At 36.9% G+C, this 22,905-nt stretch overlaps 1 protein-coding gene across 1 annotated transcript in view; it reads right to left on the reverse strand.

The window, feature by feature from the left end:
* LOC140228594 (anoctamin-4-like) overlaps positions 1-22,495 on the reverse strand; it is a 108,736-nt gene extending 86,241 nt beyond the window's left edge. The window contains exons 1-3 of the mRNA XM_072308824.1: positions 22,167-22,495; positions 14,846-14,961; positions 1,821-2,015 (exon numbers count right to left, since the gene is read on the reverse strand). Of these exons, the coding sequence (XP_072164925.1) occupies positions 1,821-2,015; positions 14,846-14,961; positions 22,167-22,287 (432 nt within the window). The 5' untranslated portion in view covers positions 22,288-22,495. The remainder of the gene's footprint in view (positions 1-1,820; positions 2,016-14,845; positions 14,962-22,166) is intronic.
* Between the last annotated feature and the right edge of the window lie 410 nt (positions 22,496-22,905).

Raw genomic sequence — 22,905 nt, forward strand, 5'->3', positions numbered from 1 at the left:
AAATCAAATTCTAAAAAACATTTTCATTCAAAAAAAAAAACGAAGAAAAAGCATACTAATAGGCAGCTCCGAAATGCAGCTGAAAGGATTCCACTGTTCACAACTTTTGAAAAATAAAATATTCATTTTTGTGAACAATGTTATCTACGTGTAGGCATCACAAAAGCAGAAGATGCTGGATATTTTGCTTGGGTTCTGATGAAAATAAGAAATATATCAGAATTGCATCAACTTTTTGGCCACCGATTAAATCAAAGAAAAACAAAATCAAGCAAACGTGCATTTGAAAGCTCTTTCACTACAAAAATAAAAAACTAATGAGAAATGAATCCAAATTCTACTCCCACACAATGTAACAAATCAAATCATGAAATGTACAAGACACTATACTTCTAGAGCTACAAACTACTAGCACACACTTTCTAACTATCCCACCAGTAGATGAATAATCAATATAACATCCAGCTTCCAAAATACTTCCCTTACTGCTTTCCAAACAAAGAAACATCAACCACATTGCAAAAAAAAAAAAAAAATAATAATAATAATAATAAATAGATAAATAAAAAATATAACAAGCATGCATTGGTTGTAAACCTTACAGGTCAATCAAATCACAAAGTGCAACCTATCCATGCAATCCTTCACACTTAACGTGGGACAGTAAACTTGTAGGGGGGTCATTCTTCTACATCTGAGTACAGTTAACAGTGCCTTGGAAAAGAACACATAAATTTTCCTTCACATTCCTCACATTCCACTATAGCAATATCTTATTGATTATTGATCATCAAAAAGAAGATTGCCCAACAGCTGCAAATTTTCTATTCATGTATTTGCCCATAATGCATTTTTTCTAACAGTCCTAGTACTTCATGCAAGCGATCATATTGCATTCAGCTGACTTTTCACATGTGATTCAGCAGCAAGTTTATTACAGTTATAATTGTATCTCTCATATACAGTACAATCAGAAAAAAAAAAGCAATTGCTCTTTTGCACATAAACAAACTGAGAAGCAATGAATTCAATGAATAACTAATTTAACAAATTGACCTGCATGTAGCTCCTAACCACCTTTCTTTTTTTTTTCTATTTGTTTGCATTGGGTTTTGGTTTTGGTGTTGATTTTTGAAGAGTCCTAAGACTAACGCTTATTTGTTTCTACTCTGACATCAATTGGTATAAATTTGATGCAAAAAGGAGCACATCTCCCTTTTTCCCTCCCATCTATTTTTACCTATAATTCATTTTTATCACAAGTACCAACAATGATACAAGAAGAACACTGATGATATGCCTCGAGTTTGTCACAACTGTACTTGTGGCATGACTTGCCACTGTTACTGTCTATAATGATCAGTATCACACATGTTAGCCTTCACTGCAAGCAAGAGAAAAGATAATGTATTATTAAACAGAATAGAATGAACTGCAGTTGCACTTCATGCAAACTTCGAACTTAATTTCTTCAGCACAATGAGTAGTGGAGATTGTGCTTTGCAAACTAAAAGGAAAGAAGCAGGTTCAAGTGAAATTCTTTGAGAATACGCCAATTGCTTTCAAAAAATTTAATGGTTCTTTTCAGTCATTTTCTGTTCATATCGGTACTTTCTTCCAAGGCACATGAAATTCAGACAAAACACAGCTACTTAAATGCACATCAGAAGTCACACACTCCATACATACAATGTGCAAATATCACACTCTTCCTATCACACAAGCTTCAGAGAGAGATGGGAGTGCCTTCTCCAAGCTCTGAATGGAGAGGAGGGGGTCAACTTTGCCCCCTCTGCTGGCTGTGGACTGGGAGACATTACCTCTGAGGACTCCTCCTCCAGCTCGAGTCCCTCCTCCTTGAGGTTGGCCTGGAAGGTGGCCCGCTTCCGCACTCGCTTCTCCTCCCGCTCCTCGCTCTCCATCTTCCGGTAGGCCAGGACAAAGTCGATGCGGCGCTTGCCATCTCGGAAGAAGAGGTCCTGAGAGGAGCTCTCCTCCTTCTTGACTGGCGACTGCTGAGACAGGTGGAATAAAAGGCAAAAGGCAGAATTTTATAAGGGAGAGGTTTTTTGTTTTTGTTTTTGTTTTTCAGAGGAGACTTACAATACAAGCTCTGCTTCAACCAAGGCTACCTTGTCTTTCTTTCCTCTTAAACTCTACTCTGCCACATTCTTGTTTATTTTTGTCTAATTTTGTACTGTGTGTTGATTTCTTTTGCAAGAATATGTGTATTCTTTGTTGATATATCTTGAAGAGAGACAAATAAATGAACTTGAACTTGAACTTGAACTTGGTTTGTTTGTTTGGTTTTAATAGTGTTGGGAATAACTCTGAGATTGGGAATACCTCTAGAGGCATTAATCTGTCCCACTGGGTCCCTTTCTCCCCATCTCGTTACAAAAGCTTGAATGACATCATATTTCCCTGATACTGGGAGTCAAATTAATCAGTGATTTCTATTTCAAAAAGGGGAAAAAGAGGAAAGAATATCTCCTGAAGAGATCATGAAGCATCTATAGCTTGTGGCTACAAAACATGTACACCTGGTAATTCAAATTCTGTCCTGCAAAGTATTTTTAACCATATTTTGGAAGTTGTGGGTGTCACTAAACTTCAGAGCAAAATAATTTTTCTAATGTCTAAATCTTCACTCATTTCTTCACTTCTCATGTCATGGAGGAAAACATGAGAACATTTGAAGCCCCTTTTGACTTTAAGTATTCAACTCAAACAGTGTTTCAATTTGTTTTTCAGCCATGACTACAACCCAGGGCGTCTCGGGGAAATACAGTCATATGGCACTACTTTTTGTCTCATGTATAAAGCTTTGAGAATTTCTGTACCATTTGACCATAATCTATGTTCATTGAACAAGCAATAGAATTCATAAGTCTTGGAGGACTACAAATTGTATAAAAGTAGACACAAAGCACCACAAACTACACATCATAGACATTTAAAAAAAAAAATGAACCCATGCACGATAACACCACCATGGTACAGGGCTGCTACATGTAGCACTGACCACATCAAAATCAGGGAAGAATAAAATAGTGATTTTTTTAGGGAAATTTTAAAAAAAAAGGTTATGATGCCTCCAAACTTGGGGAGGATATTTTTATGAATATATGCATATATACATGCAAATTGGGTTATTCATGATAACATGAATTTGCATGTATGCATTTACATGTATATTCATAGCATTTTTTATTCTCTTCTCATGACATGCACAAATACTGCTGTTTTCAGGGAGTTTCCATTCAGAATCAGGGAGATTTCAGTTCTGTTATGTTGGGGAATTTGGTTTCAATGGACAATGAAAATATCTGCAATGAATAAGAGAAGAAGAAGAAGAACACAATTTTGATGCTCTATGTGGATTCAGCACTCTTGCAAATGTGTCTCATCATAATAAAACCCAATCACCAAATGCAGCACTGTCCCTTTAACACATCAATCAGATCTTTTCATGCAGACAAGGATTGGCATGGGTATAACATTTCTATAGAGCAATAATGTAAGTATACATGTAACAAGACAATCTTTTCAACTCTTCACCATTCAGTTTTGACATTTCTTCGCACAGTAAACACCATAGCACATTTGGAAAAAAAAAAAATATGTGGAAGAATGGATCAATGTCATACCTGTTTTCAACTAAAAGCCAAGACATTCTTTGAATACCATTTTACCGCCTCCCTTGAATTTACAGAAAGAAGACCTTACATGGGACATGCACTATGGTGACACCAAATGCAATAAATTTACACAGATAAGACCTTACACGTGTGTGTGTGTGTGTGTGTGTGTGTGTGTGTGTGTGTGTGTGTGTGTGTGTGTGTGTGTACATTGGGCATGCACTATGCTGACACCATCATCAGTTGAGAATGATAAGGGCATTGAAAGTTGCCACTAAACCCATAGTGTTCATGACAACTTAACGCCCTTCTTATTCTCAACAGACAAAATGCAATGTGTAGATATATAGATTTGATTTATAAAGGTAGAAATGTCTGCAGTAGAGAGCTGCTAACATTAAGATTATTTTTTTTTTTCAAGACAAAGACTGCACTCTAAGACTCAATGCTATGTTGATGCATGTTATAAATGTAGGTTAAAAATGATAATATGTATTTCAAAGCTGATATACTGACATCCCTATACTAAAGTAATGATAAATGAAACACTGAGAACATATACCTGAACTACAAGTGTGTCACAAATGGGGGGGGGGTAGGGGGTCTTGAAGATTTCCACTTTTAGAGAATATTTCAATGTGTGAAAAGAGCATGTTTCACCATTGCATTCAAGTTTCTGACCCTTGTACATACATGTACATGTAAAGTATGTTGACTTTTGAAGAGCTTGTAATTTCATCTGCAGTGCTCAGTTTCCATGAACTGATGAACATGAACTGATACTATGACATGCATGCAGGCATAAAGGTAACCATGAACAAGCCCTAGTTTTTTGTTTTGTATTAATTTGTTTGTTTGTTTTTGGGGTGTCATTGATAACCTGAGATAGTACATGAAAAATGCTGGCATTCTAGTTCAGTGCACAGCAAACTACAACTCACAACACAAAAGTGTCCAAGACACACAAAGTTAAACATTAAAAAAAAAAAAAACTGACACACAGTCATGCACAATTACAAAGACACTACTAATGGAATGTACAGCATTGTACATAAAAGCAAAATTATATTTAGGGCAAACTGAAGGCAAATCACACTGACAAAGATATTGCTTCTTATATTTGATAATACAGAAGTATGGACCAATTTCATTAAATGTGTTCTGCGGTTCCATATTGATGCAGACAGACAACACATTAAGTTGGGTTTTTCTATACGGGATCTGAAATATCATGTTCAACAAACACTTGAAAAAGAAATAAGATGTTGCAAAGATCAATATCTTTAATGTCACTGATGAATTGTTTACTTTCAAAGTGCACATACATGTTAGGCAATTGTATAATTAGGCACTACAAGAGTTATAATTAGGCACTGCAAGAGTATGACCTTTTTCAACTGTATTGCTTGAATGACATGAGCTTGTAAACATGAAACTGCAATTTCCAACCACATTTTGCATTTTCCTTTTTTTGCAAAAACAAAAACAAAAACAAAAAAAATCTCACTATTACAACAATTAAGTCAATTATTTTGATTTTTCACATTAGATCTTCTTTTTTTTTTTGGGGGGGGAGCAAAGTACTAAGAGAATAAAATGTTTTAGTTCAGAAGAATCAAACTTGATACTGAAGCGTGAAAGCAAAGGAAAGAAAAGCTTTGCAAACTACTGCCTTTAAATCTAGAACAAATAAAACACACACACACACACACACACACCCACGAGTAGTAGTGCCATGTACGTAATATAAATGTCACACATGCTGCAATCATAATGGATGTCTTTACCTCTGGTATCTCAACATTCTCTAGTAAGTTTGGATATAGGTGCTATAAATGACAGAGATATGGAGGAAAAAAATGAAAAGTGTTAATAACAGTCCAGTCACCTTGCCATGATGACACAAAAATGAATGATGACTGTACAACACGCATTTGTACATAAACTGGACAACTGAGCAACTTGGCAAAATGTTCACACAAAGTGACTTGCCAATTTGGAAAAATTACCATGTCATGTGCACATCTGCAAACAATAACATTTGATACATGGCAATTTGTATTAAACAGCAAATGAAAATAAAAAAATCCAACATAAGTAATGCATCATATTCAACTGAAATGGGAGAGGACATAACTGCACAAAAGAGGAACAAACAATTATTGTTAACTCATTCTGTCCCTTTTATACAATCCCTGTACTTTTGTGGTTACTCACATTGTCACACTGAGAATGCACAAGAGTTTGATTGCCTTCTTTCCAGACTAAGATTGTCCTTGTTAGATATAAACACACAACTGCAAGTTTCTGGATACAGAACGGCTGACAATGAAATACATAGAAGTATGTGAACGTTGAAGATGTCATCTACACTTACATGGCATCTACTCTCTCCATATGAGTCTAAAACATGCAGAGCCATGTACACTTAGTTGTCTGGCTATTTTGCAGTCTGGAAACCAGACTACGTGTATCAAACACTTACACATACATGCTTGCGGGCAGAGAGAAGAGGGGTCTGTCAAAGAGGGAGAAGTTTTGGGAAATTCATCAACAAATGAAAAAAGTGCAATCTTTTCAATGCAGCCGTGAATACTATACTACTCAGAGGATATTATGCTTCAAATCAATGCCTGCAATAGCAATACTGCATAGATAGATTACGAAAAAAGGAAATGAGTCTAGTGCCCCCCCCCCCCCACACACATAACAGAAAAAGAAAAATACACCTGCAAAACAATAATTTGTGTTTCAAAATGAGGGGTCACTGTTGATATCAAATACTGTATACGCCATATATTTCGCGAGTCTAAATTTTCCAAATCGGGACTTCCTGACAATTTCGCGAGTGGTTAAATTCACGATCGCGGAGTCCTGTACTGAACGGAGAAAACGCGTACGTCACATTCATATTGGCATTAGAGTCAATATTTTCGTGTGTTTTTAATTTCGCCAATAGCAGCTGACTTGCGAGATTTGCGAAAATAAAAACCTCGCCAAATATTCGGCGTATACAGTAATTGCTTTAAAAAGTATCGTTCGTTATTAGAAGAGCATCACTGAGAATGACAAAATGTAAATCAAGCATGCAATGAAAAAAGAAAAATAAATAACTTGTCATGATCTGTACATGATTAACTAACTCATGATGAGAGATTACTGTACATTATCATTTGGATGCATATCAACTACATTGTACTAGTATTTCAAAACAATTTTGAAAAGCTGCCTTTTAAAATTCATAAACTGGTGGTCTTCATCAGGCTAATGATAGTTCTAAAATCATGGCGACGAACAAGTTCACTTTCAAAGCAAGCAAAATCTGTATTTCTTCTTTAAAATTGCTTTTGACAAGAACTGGATAACTGTACATCTACATGCTCATGTATATGAAACTTGCTCAGGTTTAATATGAGGACTATTAAAGGATACGATGTAACTTGCAATACGTGTACGCACATGGACACCTCTTTCTAGAATTGATAAGTGACTAAGTAACTTGTTTATGTACATCTGTTATATAACATGTCAGCCACAGACATGACATCCATTTAATATTAATTTTGGTACAATGGCAATTTCTGCATTGACTCGTGCTATTTTGTATTTGCAATACACATAGGCTATCTAAATGACTATGTATGTGAAGATGACTGGTTCTTTTTATAAAACCAGATTACATCACAGAGAGTAGACAAAAGCTCTTTCCAAAGGTTATCAAACTATGTCCCTGGCAAAGAATGCTGTACTGTAAAAGTGGTTTCTTTCGCAGTGGTTTCATTTTCGCGCTTTTCGTGTTTTGAGGTTGAACCGCGAATTTAACATCACGCAAAAATGTTTTGAAAAGTCGCGCGAAATTAACCATGCAAGGAAATGTTTTGAACTCGCCACTTGTTACAACGCTGTTGCGCACACAAAAATTCCGCGCATTGCAGACCTGATGGTCAACACACACAGATTTTGCTGACCGTGAATTTAAACACACGCGAAAAAGTCGGCACCAATGGAAACTGCGAAAGTATCTGTACGCTAAAGAAACCACTTTTACAGTATTGTAGTGCAACAAAAACACATATGTGGTGTATGTACACACAAGCACACACACATGCACAATAAAGCACACAGCTAAATTTAAAAACATAAATACTGGAAGGCAGCAATCAGGAAGGGATCACTTGTCATTTACTTTTACTTGAAAATTCATGAAATATGTTACTGCTCATTGGAATAAACACTGGCTTGCCCCTACATGTACATGTATGGGAAAGTCTTTTTACCAGATACAATGTATCCACTTCAGATGGTGTGTCAGTGGGAAGAACTGTGTTCCTGCTAACACAGTACCAGAAAGAGTTTTTTAATATGCTTCAAGAACAAACAGCAAATAATGTATTGGAATGTTATCTACTTTATACTGGGTCAATTATTGTTAGGTTTAAAACAGGGTGGAAGAATCATTCACTTTCTTTTGCATTCTTTTTTCCTTAAAGAACAATCGAATGCTCTCATGGACTAGCAGAGTTCCCTCAACAAAATGTTGCATATCTACATGTAAGAGTGTGCGACATCACACAGCATAACAATGCACATTTGTGCTCCAAATACCTACTGTAAAAGCTGTTATTTTCATGAGGGTTTAATTTTCGCGAATTTCGTGAATGAGTGTTGGACCGCGAATTTATGAACACGCGAAAATTTTGCCACGCGCTGGGCTGATAGTGCACTTTTCCAATACAATAGCCTCGCTGTCAGTTTGCAAAAACAACATCTTGCAAAACTGTCCGTGACCTGCTCATCCGTAAAAAAATCTGTATGCAAAAATAACAGCTTTAGACAGTATCATACTGCATGTTGAAGTCTTTGAAAAATGTTGATTTGATTCGGCACACCGTACACCGGGGTACCCTTGTAACCCGGGGTACCGCGTTGTACAGCGCCATCTCATGCCCATTATTTCATAATGCGTATCCGAATTCAGATACGCCGATTCCGAATTTGGATACGGCAAAGTCGTAGCAATGAACTAGCACCATAGGTGTACACTTGCATGCATTAATTGTTGCATAATCACAAATAAGAAAACATTTTTGTGCATAATAATACTAAAAAATATTTTGACACATTTTTTGGTAAGCCAGGGTACAGCGCTGAAAAAAAAATAATTAATTCAACAAAATGGCGAATTTTCATTTGCTACCCCAGGGTACCAAATATTGCATCATTTAGGTCTGTTGTCATATTTAAATCTGATGGGCTTTTTTTTGGGGGGGGGCACAAGATTGGATATAAAATGTAAATTCCGGAGGACTAGAAATTGTGCTAAATTGTTCACAGCTAAACTTGGCTGAAACCATGCAATATATCTAGCCTCATCTGTCTCTTGTACGTGTAAAATGCAACCATTAGGGGAGGGTAGATGGGGACAAAAGCAGCCCACTCATGGAACAGTTGTGGGGTGGGAGGGGCTTGATTGGTGGACACGCTCATGCAGACACACACTGACCTGATGCTGGGGTGTAACATTGTTCTCTTCCCAGGTTGGGAACTTGGGATAGAGGCTCTAAATAGTGAAACAGATGTGAGCACCAATTGAAAAGCAAAGAAACATTCTAGCTATGATGTACACTGTAGAGTCAAAGATGAAACAAAGAGCTCTCACTATGACACAAAACTATGAACAAAGATATCGGACCAGAAGTATAACTACGAGTGTACATGCCTAAATAAAAAGCTTTCTAAATCTACATATTCTACAAACTCTGCGCAATCAGTCAGAGTCAAACTGACATGTAAAAAAAGAAATCCAAGCACTATCTATAAAATGATGCCATACGAAGAAATTCAAATGGATCAAATGGATGGTTTCACAACATATTTTCACAAAGCCTCTGTAGCCAACACCAATGAATGAAACTGGATTTACTGTAACAACATGCTATGCAACTGAATACTGATGTTTACATTATGCACAGAAGACTTTCACTAGCAGTTTAGGCTAATACCTACAAACTATAATGAATTTAAACACAATATGCAGTTTCCTTTTTACAACTTATGAAAAAATAGGAGTTTTTTTCTCTTTATCATCTTAAATGCTTTGAACTGCGCTCTTTTGATACCAAGCAGCAATCAGTATCATGTGCATTTTATGAAAAAAAATCAGACCATTAATGTAAAAGAAGCACAACATTACATTAATGAAATACAACTCGTAATTAAATGAAATGAATTCTTAATTAAAATCAACTTTATAACGGGAAATGTTTGCCCTATTTCACTTGAGATCAAGCTGCAAATCAAGCCGGCAATGTTCCTCATCACTTGCATTACCAAGATAATGAGGAGACCATGTTACATAATCACTAGCTGAGATTATCCTGAAGATTTGCAATGTTAACATTAGGCGTTTTCACATCAGCCCGATAAAAATCCAAGCTCGAGATATTTTTCGCGATCGCGAATGAGAGTGCTATTTCATTTCTTATTCACATCTGCCCGAAGAGAATTAGCCCGAATTTTTTTCGAGCTAATTCAACAGCTGAGTATGTGCAAACAGCATCAGTAATGTGTGTGCCCTCTCAAAATTCCTCATGATTTGTGTGCAGTTTGCCTCGATCGATCAGGTCACACACGCTAGGCATGATGGGATGCATTGCGCTAATTTCTCGAGTCGTTTTCACATCATCAAAAAGCGCGCTACTATCCCGCTATTTCAGAAATTTCCCGAGTTGGACTCGAGAAATTTTCTCGATCAGAGCGATACAATCAGCGCGCTAATTTGTGTTCACATTATCAAATAGCGCGTTATTTCATTATCGGGTTAATTTCCCAAGTCAGAAAATAGCGCGCTATTTCGAAACATCAGGCTGATGTGAAAATGCCAATTGTATTTTCAGTCCTAGAGTTTGTCGATTTCCTTTGTTCTTTGTTTTCTACAGCTCTCCGCAACCCCTCATCCCCCCCCAAAAAAAAAAAAAAAAAAAAAAAAAAAAAACTGCAGCATTGTGATCCACAGAACACATAGGTCTATGAGTGAAAATCACAACATTTGATTCTAAAGTCAACACATGCTCTTGACAAAGTAGCCTACAAGTACAATGTCTAGATGATATGTAGGAATAAATCTGATGATGAACTTTAATTTCTCCTTGTTAGAAAAAAAAAATAATGAGGACTGAAAGCAGCTAATTAATACATTTTTCTGAATAACATCCAACACCAAAACAGGATTTGAACCACATCTGACATGTTGTATGACTTGGCAATAGCACTTCATTCCCACTGGCCAAACAGTTCCCAAATTCAAACACACACAATCCATAGATTACTCAAACAGATTGGGATGGAAGTACAAAATTTAAGTTGAGAGGGTTGTGGTTTTAAAGTCAATATGTAAACAAAGAAACTGACATTGTGGGCCTGCTGTGTATGCCTACAATCCCACACTTTTTTGCTGGAAATAGTTTGATGAAAGGTCAAACCAGTGAAATGTGAAATACACTGCTTCCATGATCACCAATTGTAGGACGAGATATAGTCTACATACGTGAATATTTCATTCATTTTTTTTTCTTTCCTTTGTGCCCACCAAGAGCATTTTTGTTGACAATAAATTATTTCAAATTTCTGAGGTATCACAGAAAACAAATAAGAATACTTAAACTATGTGTATATCAACAAAATCAATATGGTAAAGACTTTTAGGCCAAAGCATACAAAGTGAACTTTTTAAAATGTTAGTATCAAAGTCATCTTTGCTAGAGCCTGATGGATACCTAATAATGATGCACCATTTTCAAACTGTGGAATGTTGCTCAAACAATGCACCTAACTCTTTTTTTTTTCTTTTTCTTTTTTTGCATTGCTGATGAACTGCCACTGATTCGTTTTTGTTGTTGTTGTTGTTGTTGTTGTTCTCTCACAAAGGTGTTCAAATTTATAGGACACCACACCCTTGTACATTATCCAACAAAAAACAAAATAATTATGTATGGTCTCTTACATTTACATACAGAAACCACTTTGAAATAAAAGTCACAAAAAAGTAACAAAATCCATGTGTAAGGCCCTATTCTATTAGTTTCTAATTAAACATTTGTCCAATTCCGCACTCAATTTTAAGCAATCTGTGGCATTTATGCCAGGGTGGTCCACGACTTGAAATTTTAGCATGTTGCAAGCTCAGAATCAGAGAATATTGCAAAGCGGAGCGCACATCACAAGCACATATAGTACGCAATATTTCACAGCGTATCTCCCTTTGTGCTGCTTTCATTCAATGTTCTCTCTCATGTTTTGCCCACATACTTAGTACATGTACCAGGTAGTTTGATGTTTCTTATCATGTTCTGCACATGTTTTTCACATGTTTGAAAACATTTTATTTTGAGCTTGTTGCAAATTCTTTAGGATGTTGCATAGCATGTTACTAGCTTTTGAGTATGTTGCACAAGAATTTTAGCATGTTGCAGTGACAAGCTAAAACCCCTCATGGACCACCCTGTATGCTATTACATCATACTTCTGACATAACAACAATGTTCTCTGTCAAATTGTCAATACATACTGCTCTTACCTTTATACATTTTAGATAATTACACTCAACTCCAACAGTGCAACAGTAACCTCTATTTTTTTTCCATTACTGAATCCCATTTTGAATACAAAAGCTCCCATGAACAATCTAAAATACTTTGAATATGGTATGAACAAACGCAACCCTCTAACCTCATAGTTTATTACTGAATAATTTCTGCCTCCATTTGCGAAACTATTTGCGTGGGATAACTGTAAATGCTTTTTGCCTAGGGCACCTCTGTTCCTAATCTAAATACACCACCCACAACCATGTCAATAATTAACCTAAAGCCACAGGACACGAAACCTGAACGATCCCCACATTCAACACACCTTCCTAAATATGTACCTGATGCAGAGATATGCTATGTGTATAATATGTCAACAAGGTGTTAGTGGTAAGATTAACTTGTGAGTGGTACATGAATACTTTGAACTTTTCTTTTCCTCTTTATATCTGTCAATTAATCTCTCTTTTTTTAATGCATGCATGAGGCTTAAATTCCAGCCCTCTTAAAGTTACTATCATAACTATCGTAGCTTGTATTTCACAGAGATGAACAGTTGATTGAAGGTCTTTAGATACTAAATTATTAAGGGGGATAGTAACGTTCTGATCAGTGGGAATCAGAGGGAATGCTGGGGATGATTGTTCCAATTTTTGTGGGATTCATTTAAGAGTACATTATGCATCTATTGTTGTGTGAAAATTATTTGCTTCAGAATGGTCTCATATTCAAGTAATGTGCAGTTTAATGCCCCGTCACTGTACAGGGATGCTAGCCTGGAACCATTAAACTGCACATTACTTGAATATGAGACCATTCTGAAGCAAATAATTTTCACACAACAATAGATATATAATGTACTCTTAAATGAATCCCACAAGAATTAGAACAATCATCCCCTTGCATTCGCACTGATTCCCACTGATCAATTACTAGCCATCCCCTTTAAGTATTCCACAGAATAAATATATTCAACCTTCTTCCTAGCCTATCTTTAGCAAGCCTGTGGAACTTTTGTCCATCAGCATGGTGTGGGCAAAATGTTACACTGACTTTCAGTTATCTAACTTCACAAAACAGAGAGAATATGCAATCTTTAATTTATTTCTAATATACATGCAAGAAAACTTGACATTCTATCCCATACACAAATAGTATGGTGGGTTCTGGTGTTTGGGTGGGATTTCGCTTGTGTCCAATTTGTGCACACTTAAAACTCAGAGTACAGGACAGCAGAGAGCACAGGGCAGCAAACGAAATGAGAGGCCCACAAGTTGTTTCAATACATTAGGTACACTTGAAATGGGATGACAATAAAAACTTATAATGAGGTAGCCAAGATCTTTCTGAAAAATGCCATCATAAAAGCTCCATGCAACACTCCAGTGGTAATTAACTTGTTACAGTAAACCACTGGCAGGCAGGTGGCTATTGGATACTTTAATGCATAATTCCTCATTTACATTCTTTGAATTTATCTGATACCTTTTCCTTCTTCCTTACAGGGAAAACAACACATCATCTTTGTAAGTCTGTTCAAGTTTCTATAATTTCAGTTTCAGTTTCAGTTGGTCGTATTTCTCCATTTGTACAAATGAAATCATGACAAATTGAACAATTTTTGCATCAAATTATACTAACAAGAAAACTCAAAAGAAATTGATATATAATTATGTGTACATGTACAAATATTTCATCAAAAAATGTACAGGTGGCAAAGACTGCTGTCAATAAGCCATTCGCTTAACTGGGATAACGGCCTCTGGGCAAAATATAGTTTCTTACATTGTCCCTTATTTTTAACTGAAGGAAAAAAAGAAACAGCACATATACACATAAACAACTTGAACTTCTTAGCATTCTCAATATTATTTGCAACTAATGCAAACTAGATAGCAAGTACTGTCATATACAGTTGGACTCCCACTCTCCCACCCCCACCCCCACTAAAAAAAGAAAAGAAAATATCTAGAATTTTAAATACATTTAGTAGTACACAAGGTATTTTGGTTTCTTTACAAATGTTTAGTAGTGGTGGCAGATGGAGGGACACTGATTAAATCACGGTCACATGGCCTGGAAGACTTTTGATAGAAAGACCTCTACTCATGGTGCTTCATCTGATAGGCAGAACAGGAAACTTGATGGGAGCTGGTCTGACAGCCTGGAAGAGAAATTCTTTATGTTTCAAATGACGAGACTCCATCCTCACTAATACAAATGTACAACAATGTAAGTGTTTCTTGTAATCTCACATGTAGGGCCTCTGGGTAAAAAACAATGTTTTTAGCCACTGACAGAGCTGCATTGTTTGTACCCCACTAAAACAAAACCAATAAAAATAATATAGATACATATAACTATGTAGATAGATAGATAGATAGATAGATAGATAGATAGATAGATAGATAGATAGCTATAGATAGATAAATTAAATAAATGAATAAACACATAGGTAAACTAACAAGTAAATGAACAAATAAACAAAATACATAGATAAACAAAAAAGGTTGTCCAATGACTCACAGATAGGGCATAGTCAGTTCAAAGGGAGCAAGAATCACATGAGATGAGAGAGAATGAGAAGTAAAGAGTAAAGAAGGAGGTAGTAGTGCTTACCCCTTCATGAAGTGGCTGGTCCTCCTTGTCAGTGGGAGGTGCTTCCGGAGTCTCCGTCATCTCAATTTCCTGGGGGTTGGCGGTAGCTGCTGCTTCGGGCTGCACCCCTTCAAACCCTGCAGTGCACATGAAAAGTTAAAATAATAATAAGTCTTGTCTTAATTCTTTATGTTCCATGGTGGAAACCCCCTGTGTGCCACATTACTTCTGAGACATCAATGTAGTCATGCTTCAAGAAAACATTCTGTTTTTCAAATCTACGTAACTTCGATATTCGATATAGATTTCTGTTAAAGGGGATGGCTAATAACTGATCAGTGGGAATCAGTGGGAATGATGGGGAATGATTGTTCCAATTCTTGTTGAATTCATTTTAAGAGTACATTATATATCTATTGTTGTGTGAAAATTATTTGATTCAGAACGGTCTCATATTCAAGTAATGTGCAGTTTAATGCCCCGTCACTGTACAGGCATGCTAACCTGGAAACATTAAACTGCACATTACTTTAATATGAGACCATCCTGAAGCAAATAATTTTCACACAACAGTAGACATATAATGTACTCTTAAATGAATCCCACAAGGATTAGAACAATCACCCCAAGCATTCCCACTGATTCCCACTCATCAGTTACTAGCCATCCCCTTTAAGCTTGACACGTAGTAAGCAAAGTTGTAGAGGAAATGCCAAGCTTTGCTTTGATGAGAATTGTGTGACAATCGATGATTGATTTTCTTTGATGACCAGTAGCTACATAACTGTAAAGGCATGACTTCTGCACACAAAACAGTGACAGAAACTTAGAATTTACACGCAAATCTATGAGGGAACACCTCTTAGTGACTTACCACGTAGAATGCAAGCTATATGTGGGACGAACAGAAGCGCGAGTAAAGCTTTAATTGTACTGCAGCAATTGGCGGTTAAGCGATCGGTTTGGGCGGGTTTGTGGGTTTGAGTAGAATATATGCGAAGTTGGCACGCCATCGACTGAGTCGGACGTGTGAACATGGCGCATAAAGAGTAAATAATGAATGTACACGGTACATCTACATACTCATAGCTCTACAATATCAAGGAAATTCAGACAACAGAAATTATGCATTTATACAAATCTGTTAATTGTAACATATCAAGTACTGAAAAACTGTACCAAACTGAAGACGACTGACCAAACATATTCAATTCTGATTTTCCTGCAGATGCATATACCTCATAATAGCAGAATGAGCTTCATTTCTCACAGCAATGCTCATCTGCAAAACGGTTCCACACACATCACACTTATATACCAAATTTTACAAAAATCTGTATTCCAATTCATGCTTCCGCAAGAGAGATTTTTTATTCAACCATGTCTCTGCCACACCCGCTGCAGTATATATATATATATATATATATGCATCGACGACACTTGGTCTAGTCACACAATATGCGATCATGCATATCATAACTGTTCCAAACATCACAGCCCACAAACCAGTGAGTGAGAAAGAAGGATGAGTATCCTCCCTGTTCCTATCATCCTAATGTTAAATTTTTAAAAGCAGATTTAGTCAAATACCAACAACTGGATTGACACTGGATCACATGACAGCAAATCACTGGCATTGGTTTCCCACAGGCAGACTTCAGGATGTTCTTCCACAGGAAAACAAATTCACATTAATTAACAAATTAATTTATAATGAGGGCAAAAGCACATTATGGATTCAAGTACACAAGTTTGGTACACACTGCGGTATGAGTTGCAAGTACTGTACAAGCTGTTATTTTTGCAAGGGTTTAATTTCTGCAGATTTCACGAATCCCAGTTGGACAGCGAATTTTAACAACATGCGAAAATGTCTCCACGCACTATGTTAATAGCGCATTTACAATTAGCCTCAGTGTCAATTTGCGAAAACAACATCTCCTACTAAAAAATATCTGTGACCTCCTCATTCCCAAAAATATCTGTACGCTAAAATAACAACTTATACAGTACACTGTACATAGAAATCGCATACAGTTTGTGTATACTGAATATATCATATATCACATGATAGTAATATATGATATATTCAGTACTTCCCAAAGTGAGACTTATATTAAAGACATTGTTTTGTGGGTGGCTTAAATCACAATCGAATACTTAAGCGATGGACTAAGAAACAACACTTTTCCCTTTTCAAGAGAAAAGTTAGTGATTCCCCACCACTATTTAAGACAATACACAATGCACTGGTTTTACAGGAGGCAATAATTTCAGGAGTTTTTAATTTCATGACTATCACTTGATCTGCAGAATTTGAAAAAAAAGACTACCCCACAATGTACTTGAAGCACTGTACTTTTACAGCAGCTACAGCTGTACATAACTATTGTAGCCATGGGCTTGTTGGTTCTGTGCAAAAAATGGCTGCCACAGAAAACTAAGTTGAAAGTATGTGTGACTAACCTATGACATAACACATGCTGACTTTTGCTTTCAGGGAAGATTCAGTCCCTTGACTTACAGTTTGTACTTTTCAAACCTCTAAAACATCTCCCTCAATTGCATTTCAGTAGTTCTGGATAGATCACTCTATATTAATGTACCCCTGCACCACAAAACCACCAAAAAGTTGCCAGACATGGATTTCAGTGTTCTAAGGAAAGATTCTGAAAGAGGAGACACATAGCTTTATTCGTGACATATAGGCTACCTACCTAGACATAAAACGGACTTCCCTATTAGTAAACCCATCTAAATAACAGAAAGAAAGTTCCCTGCCTGCAAAGTGTTTATGAGGTTTTGAAGTTAGGGTCTATTCACTTGCTATTTAAATATCACCTATAGTGCTCTGTGCAATGAATGAGACAAGAACAGGTTATGAAACTCCTGACAGAACCACTATGAAGGGGATTAATTGCTATAATTGCATACTCATTAAATTCACAGATGAATACCAACTCAAGTCACTAGAGTTGAAAGTGAAGAGCGGGTATAAAGGGCTTTCTGTACTGCAAATGAGTGTACCGGTAACTTGGTGAAAGCCTACATGCAGATACACGTCAAACTGAAAAAGGGTCATTCAGAAAACCTACCCAAAAAAAGGGAAAACTTCCCACTCATTTATGATCACGAATTACATAGAAGTATTGCTTTTTTAGAAAATACAATGAACTGAAAATTGGCAAGATTAAACCGTTTCACTTATTTTGAGTTCTCACATTGCACATAAGAGTGGGTCATGCAACTTTGTGATGGTTTTGTGATGCACATTTACATATATTCTACAGTACATCAAAGCAGCTGTCATCTTTGACACTTTAGTAGAAACTTTTACAAACCCAAATATGCATGACAGCTTTTAATAGTGTCAGCTACTGGTATGTAATTCCTTATTGTAATCCCTTGTTGCATGCAGATGCATAATAATAAATAGTCAATTGAAATAAAATTGACTTCTAAACACATAAATCTTTATATAATTGTGTATCAATTGTATCTCATCATGGTCCCAGGCCATAGGACATGAAAAGAGTCTATACTTTCACCTCACTCCAGAAATGCATCCAAATCAAATTTAACGTGTTTGTTTGGCTCATTTCAGTGGTGTAAAAGTTAGAGGTCCTGTAGAGACACAATTGACTGATCATGTCATTGAGTCATGCAGAGAAAATATTTTGAGGACAGCCTCAAGAAGCTGCTGTAAGAGTCTACAAGGCAACACAGCAAAAACACAGTAGCTGACCTCTCAGCTTTACCTCAATTCACAACTGGGAAAAAAACAAAACAACAAGAAAGACTTGTTCTCAGATGCAAAACAAATCTGGAGTACTTATACAATTACAGAATAGAGTGTATTAATACTAACACTACCTGTTTGTATGTGCTAGCAATGTACAAGCAGTTAGTAGAGTCTAAACACGATAGTGATGCCACTGTTACAAGTAAATGTAGATAACATTAAATGCAAAGTGCATCATAATTTACATCAGCTGAATTGCAGAACAAGTTGACTCCTCCACTGTACTTCTGTGTCTACCAGCACATACCAAGTGCCCTGCCCTTTTACTGTATGTACATTGTACATATGCACAAACAAGTAAGTGGGTCCTGTAGTGTATCAAATAAAGAAGAATTTTCTGTGTTCTCTGCCCCATGATGTTAAATTCCTGACTTTCCTAAAAATTCATTACTTACTCCCCCATGATTAGCACTAATAAAGTAAATAGCAGTGGGAGGTTTACTTTTGAAAAGCTTTTTCTTTAACCTCAAAACCACTGCCATCCCAGAACAAAGCAATCAGAATTGGCCCCTAAATACTGTGACTAAAGGCATATGTATGCTTGTAATCTTTAGTATTCAATGTGGTTTCCAGTTCAAAAGTTAAAGGGATGAAATAGTTTTGGTTGAACTGGGGCTTCAGGTCTCCAACGTTTTTGATGATTTTTTTTTTTTTTTTGGAGATAATGAGAAAAATCTTGAAATATGAAAGAACATAGGAATGACAAGAGGAATTCAAAGTTTATTTTACGAATACTGGTTTTGAAATGGCTGAAATATCTAAAAACAAAGCAAGCTTAAAAAAAGGTGGGACCCATCTTTTACTAGGATCACTTTTATTATACTTTCCTTTACATATCTCAGTCATTTCAAAAGAGATTATCATGAAATAAACTTTGAATCCCTCTTAGAATTGTATGTTCTTGATCATTAGGTGGTTTCTAAGTACCTTGCTAAAAGTTAAAAGGTGAAACCTCACCTCTACCAAAATTATACCACCCCTTTTAAGTAATTTGCACTATTTTTCAAATCACCTCATCAATCTGTCAGTTGGCCAAGTGCTGTTTTTCCTAATCCCGGCTGGCTATTCAGTCAAGAATTTACAAAATTTCAGGCGGCATACTCCAACAAATACACTCTTTTACATTTCCTCTAAAAGTTCGCCATTCCCTTATTAAAACTAGATGCTGTATTTCACAGATATTATGTAATCATCAAACCATGTCTTCCTGCTTGATATTACATAATGCCTATGAGTTACAGGTTTTTTACAGTGTAGGGGCTGTGTAATGATGTGATGCATGCCACTTTATCTAATACTACGATCATGTCGATTAGGACAGCATGCAGGCTCAGCTGGTTGAGTGCATGCTTCATGATAGCCGCATTTACAATACTACTATTTTGGTTCCACCGTTTACACTTGCGCAAAAGCATACGAAGTTTGAGCTTCACGAAACATCGCGATTTTTTGGTCGGTACTGCGCATGCGTAATTTACCTCTTTTCAACACGGTAGCTGAGTGGAAGCGCGCGCTATTCAGTTCGTTTTCACTGCAGTGCAGTATATTTTGATCACAATAGCTGGTTGGAACGTTGAGCCAGGGCTTTTTATCATTACAATGCACACATAAATTTGTGCTTCTCGAGACTGTTATACTTATGGTAAAACTATATACAGTAGCTTGCTATATTAGATCACATACGTAGTAGGTGTGTAAAACTTCATCTACAGCAGCATTCAGGAGATTCATAAAATTTCGCCGATATGACGAAAGTGAGAAGTAGGACTTGGAAGTTAGGTCTGGTATTTTATCAGGCGACGAACTCACACTTGCTACGTACTCCTAGTATTCCACAAACGGCGTATATTGAGAGCAGTACAGGCTCTCTCACAATCTGAATGAACGCATTTCTGGGAGAACATTATTTTGTTAAGTCATCTTGGGGTGATGATACGTGGTTGGAGAACTTCAGGTTTACTACTAGTAGTAGTTTTCACGTACTAGTTTCATCAGGGAGAGGGAGGTGAGAGACTACGAGCCGATCGAGGATCACAGCTGTACACAGCTGTTTATACCGTGTACTAGTACTCTGGCCAGTACAGTGACCGACGTACTCTCTACATTTCCCAAAGAGGGATCGGGAGCGCGCGTAAACTCCCGGTGCAATCCGAGACCGAAAGTCACGTGATGAAAAATTGCGATATTTCTGCAGCTTGGGTTTACACTCGCTAACTTCGCCTCAAACTTCGCGATGTTTCAAAAAATCGCACTCCGGCTGGCGATTTTTCTGGCGATGTTTCGAGGGCGTTTGGGTGTAGTTGCTTAGCAACTTACACCCAAATGTCGCGATTTTTCCAAGCAAGTGTAAATGGGCCTGATATTGCACCTTACTTGAGTGAAAGATGTTACTCTGCTCTGTAGCAGTACTTATCAAACAGTGACAAATGTCCAGTGTAAAACTATAATACAAATTCATCAACAATTGATAGATTTGTGCTTCAAATGCACACTGCCACAGTCAATACATTCATTTTAACCTACAACACACACACACACACACACAGTAACATTTTAGCACCACTAAAAGTGCATGTATAGACTACATTTATAAAGGAGCACACACATAGACACACACACACACACACACACACACACACACACACACACACACACACACACACACAATTTTAGCATCACTACCAACAAAAGTATCTCTTATAAAGGGGACACATATTCTCTATTCTCTGTTCGATTCACTATTGGACTGATCTATTTCCTGCTTATCTTGATTCAATCACATGTGGTTTTAGTGAAATCTTATGACAAAATAAATGATGGCTAGGTAATTTCAAATGATAAACAAAATTAGAAATACATACATTCTTTTATCAAAACAAAACAAACAAACAAAAACTTGGTAAAACCTAGCAAGTAACAGTGCAGTATCTACAAATTGACAAGGACTTCTTTGACAATAAGAGTTCACATTTACATACAGTGTAGGGTAAACCTACAAAGGTTTGGCTCTAAAACTAAGAATTTCTACCAACACTGCTATGTACTATGTAGATGTTTGCAAAAGATAAAGAAAAGAAATTAGGTTACGTAAAGACAACACACAGCTGCCTGATACAGGCTGGGCTACAGAAAACCTTGCGTAATATCCTTCTGTACAAGTGTACATACAAGTTGTACATTTGTATGTCCACCAAAGCAAAGAGAAATATGGTATACACACTCTTGGATATATGATTCTTACCCAGCAGAACTGGCTGTGAAATGTCCGTTTGGGATTTGGTGACAGCAAAATACATTCTTGGATGCCTCCAAAGCAAACTACTCTTATCTCCTCATGAATGGTCAATACGGTATATCCGATTCATGAGACCGCTGGAGTCCACACAGCCAGCCACTACCCATGAATTGCCAAGGACTGTTCCCCTCGAAATCCTATTCAAAGATGCCCTACTAAACATCAACACAATCACTAGCACTCCCCACAGCTCTACCGTACACTACAGGTGGGTTAGATGCACACTATCATCACAGCTGTCCTACCAAGAGGGGGCGGGGAGGGTGCAACGGTGGCGGTGTCATCGACAGACTCGGAGTAGGACTTGTAGCTCTCGAGAATAGCTTCCTCGTCCTGCTTCTTGGAGCCAAAGCCGAGTCGATTCATCGCGGGCCGAGCGAACAAGCAAACCTCGTATATGGAAGGGAATGTTGATTACGTTGTCTGGCAGTGCAAATCTCAGTGAGGCTTCAAAGAGACTGACCCATTATTACAGAGAGGCGTGTTCCTCATATTCACTAGACCATACCATGACTAGAGCTACATTCAGACCCTTCAATTTACTTACTGCCACCACTACCCATAGAATTACCTTGAATCTTTTATTTCTCCTTTTTTCTCTTTTCAAACTATCTACTCAAACCATCCAGTCACAAATGCTCAAATATCTATCTACATGTACCATATAAAATTGTTGTCACTGTTTTTCTCAGTCTATCAGGCATTTCAGGCATTTGGCTTAAATTGAATGATCATACAATGGTATAGGCCCTACCTTTTAAAATTTATATCAGAAATCAGAATGATACTGCTCATAGGAAACACATTATGCTCATTGTATTCCAGTACATTAGTTTTCTGAAGAACGTAACATAATTATAACAAAACATTTCAGTGATCCCCAGCCAGGGTTAAAACGTAGGCCTAATGCTCTCGTTTATTCTGCTGACAACAAACTGGTCAATGAACAAAGTGTGAAGGAACAGTGATTTCATTTAGGAAAAG

The sequence above is a fragment of the Diadema setosum genome, chromosome 5 (genome assembly GCF_964275005.1).
Source record: "Diadema setosum chromosome 5, eeDiaSeto1, whole genome shotgun sequence".
Lineage (NCBI taxonomy): Eukaryota > Metazoa > Echinodermata > Echinoidea > Diadematoida > Diadematidae > Diadema > Diadema setosum.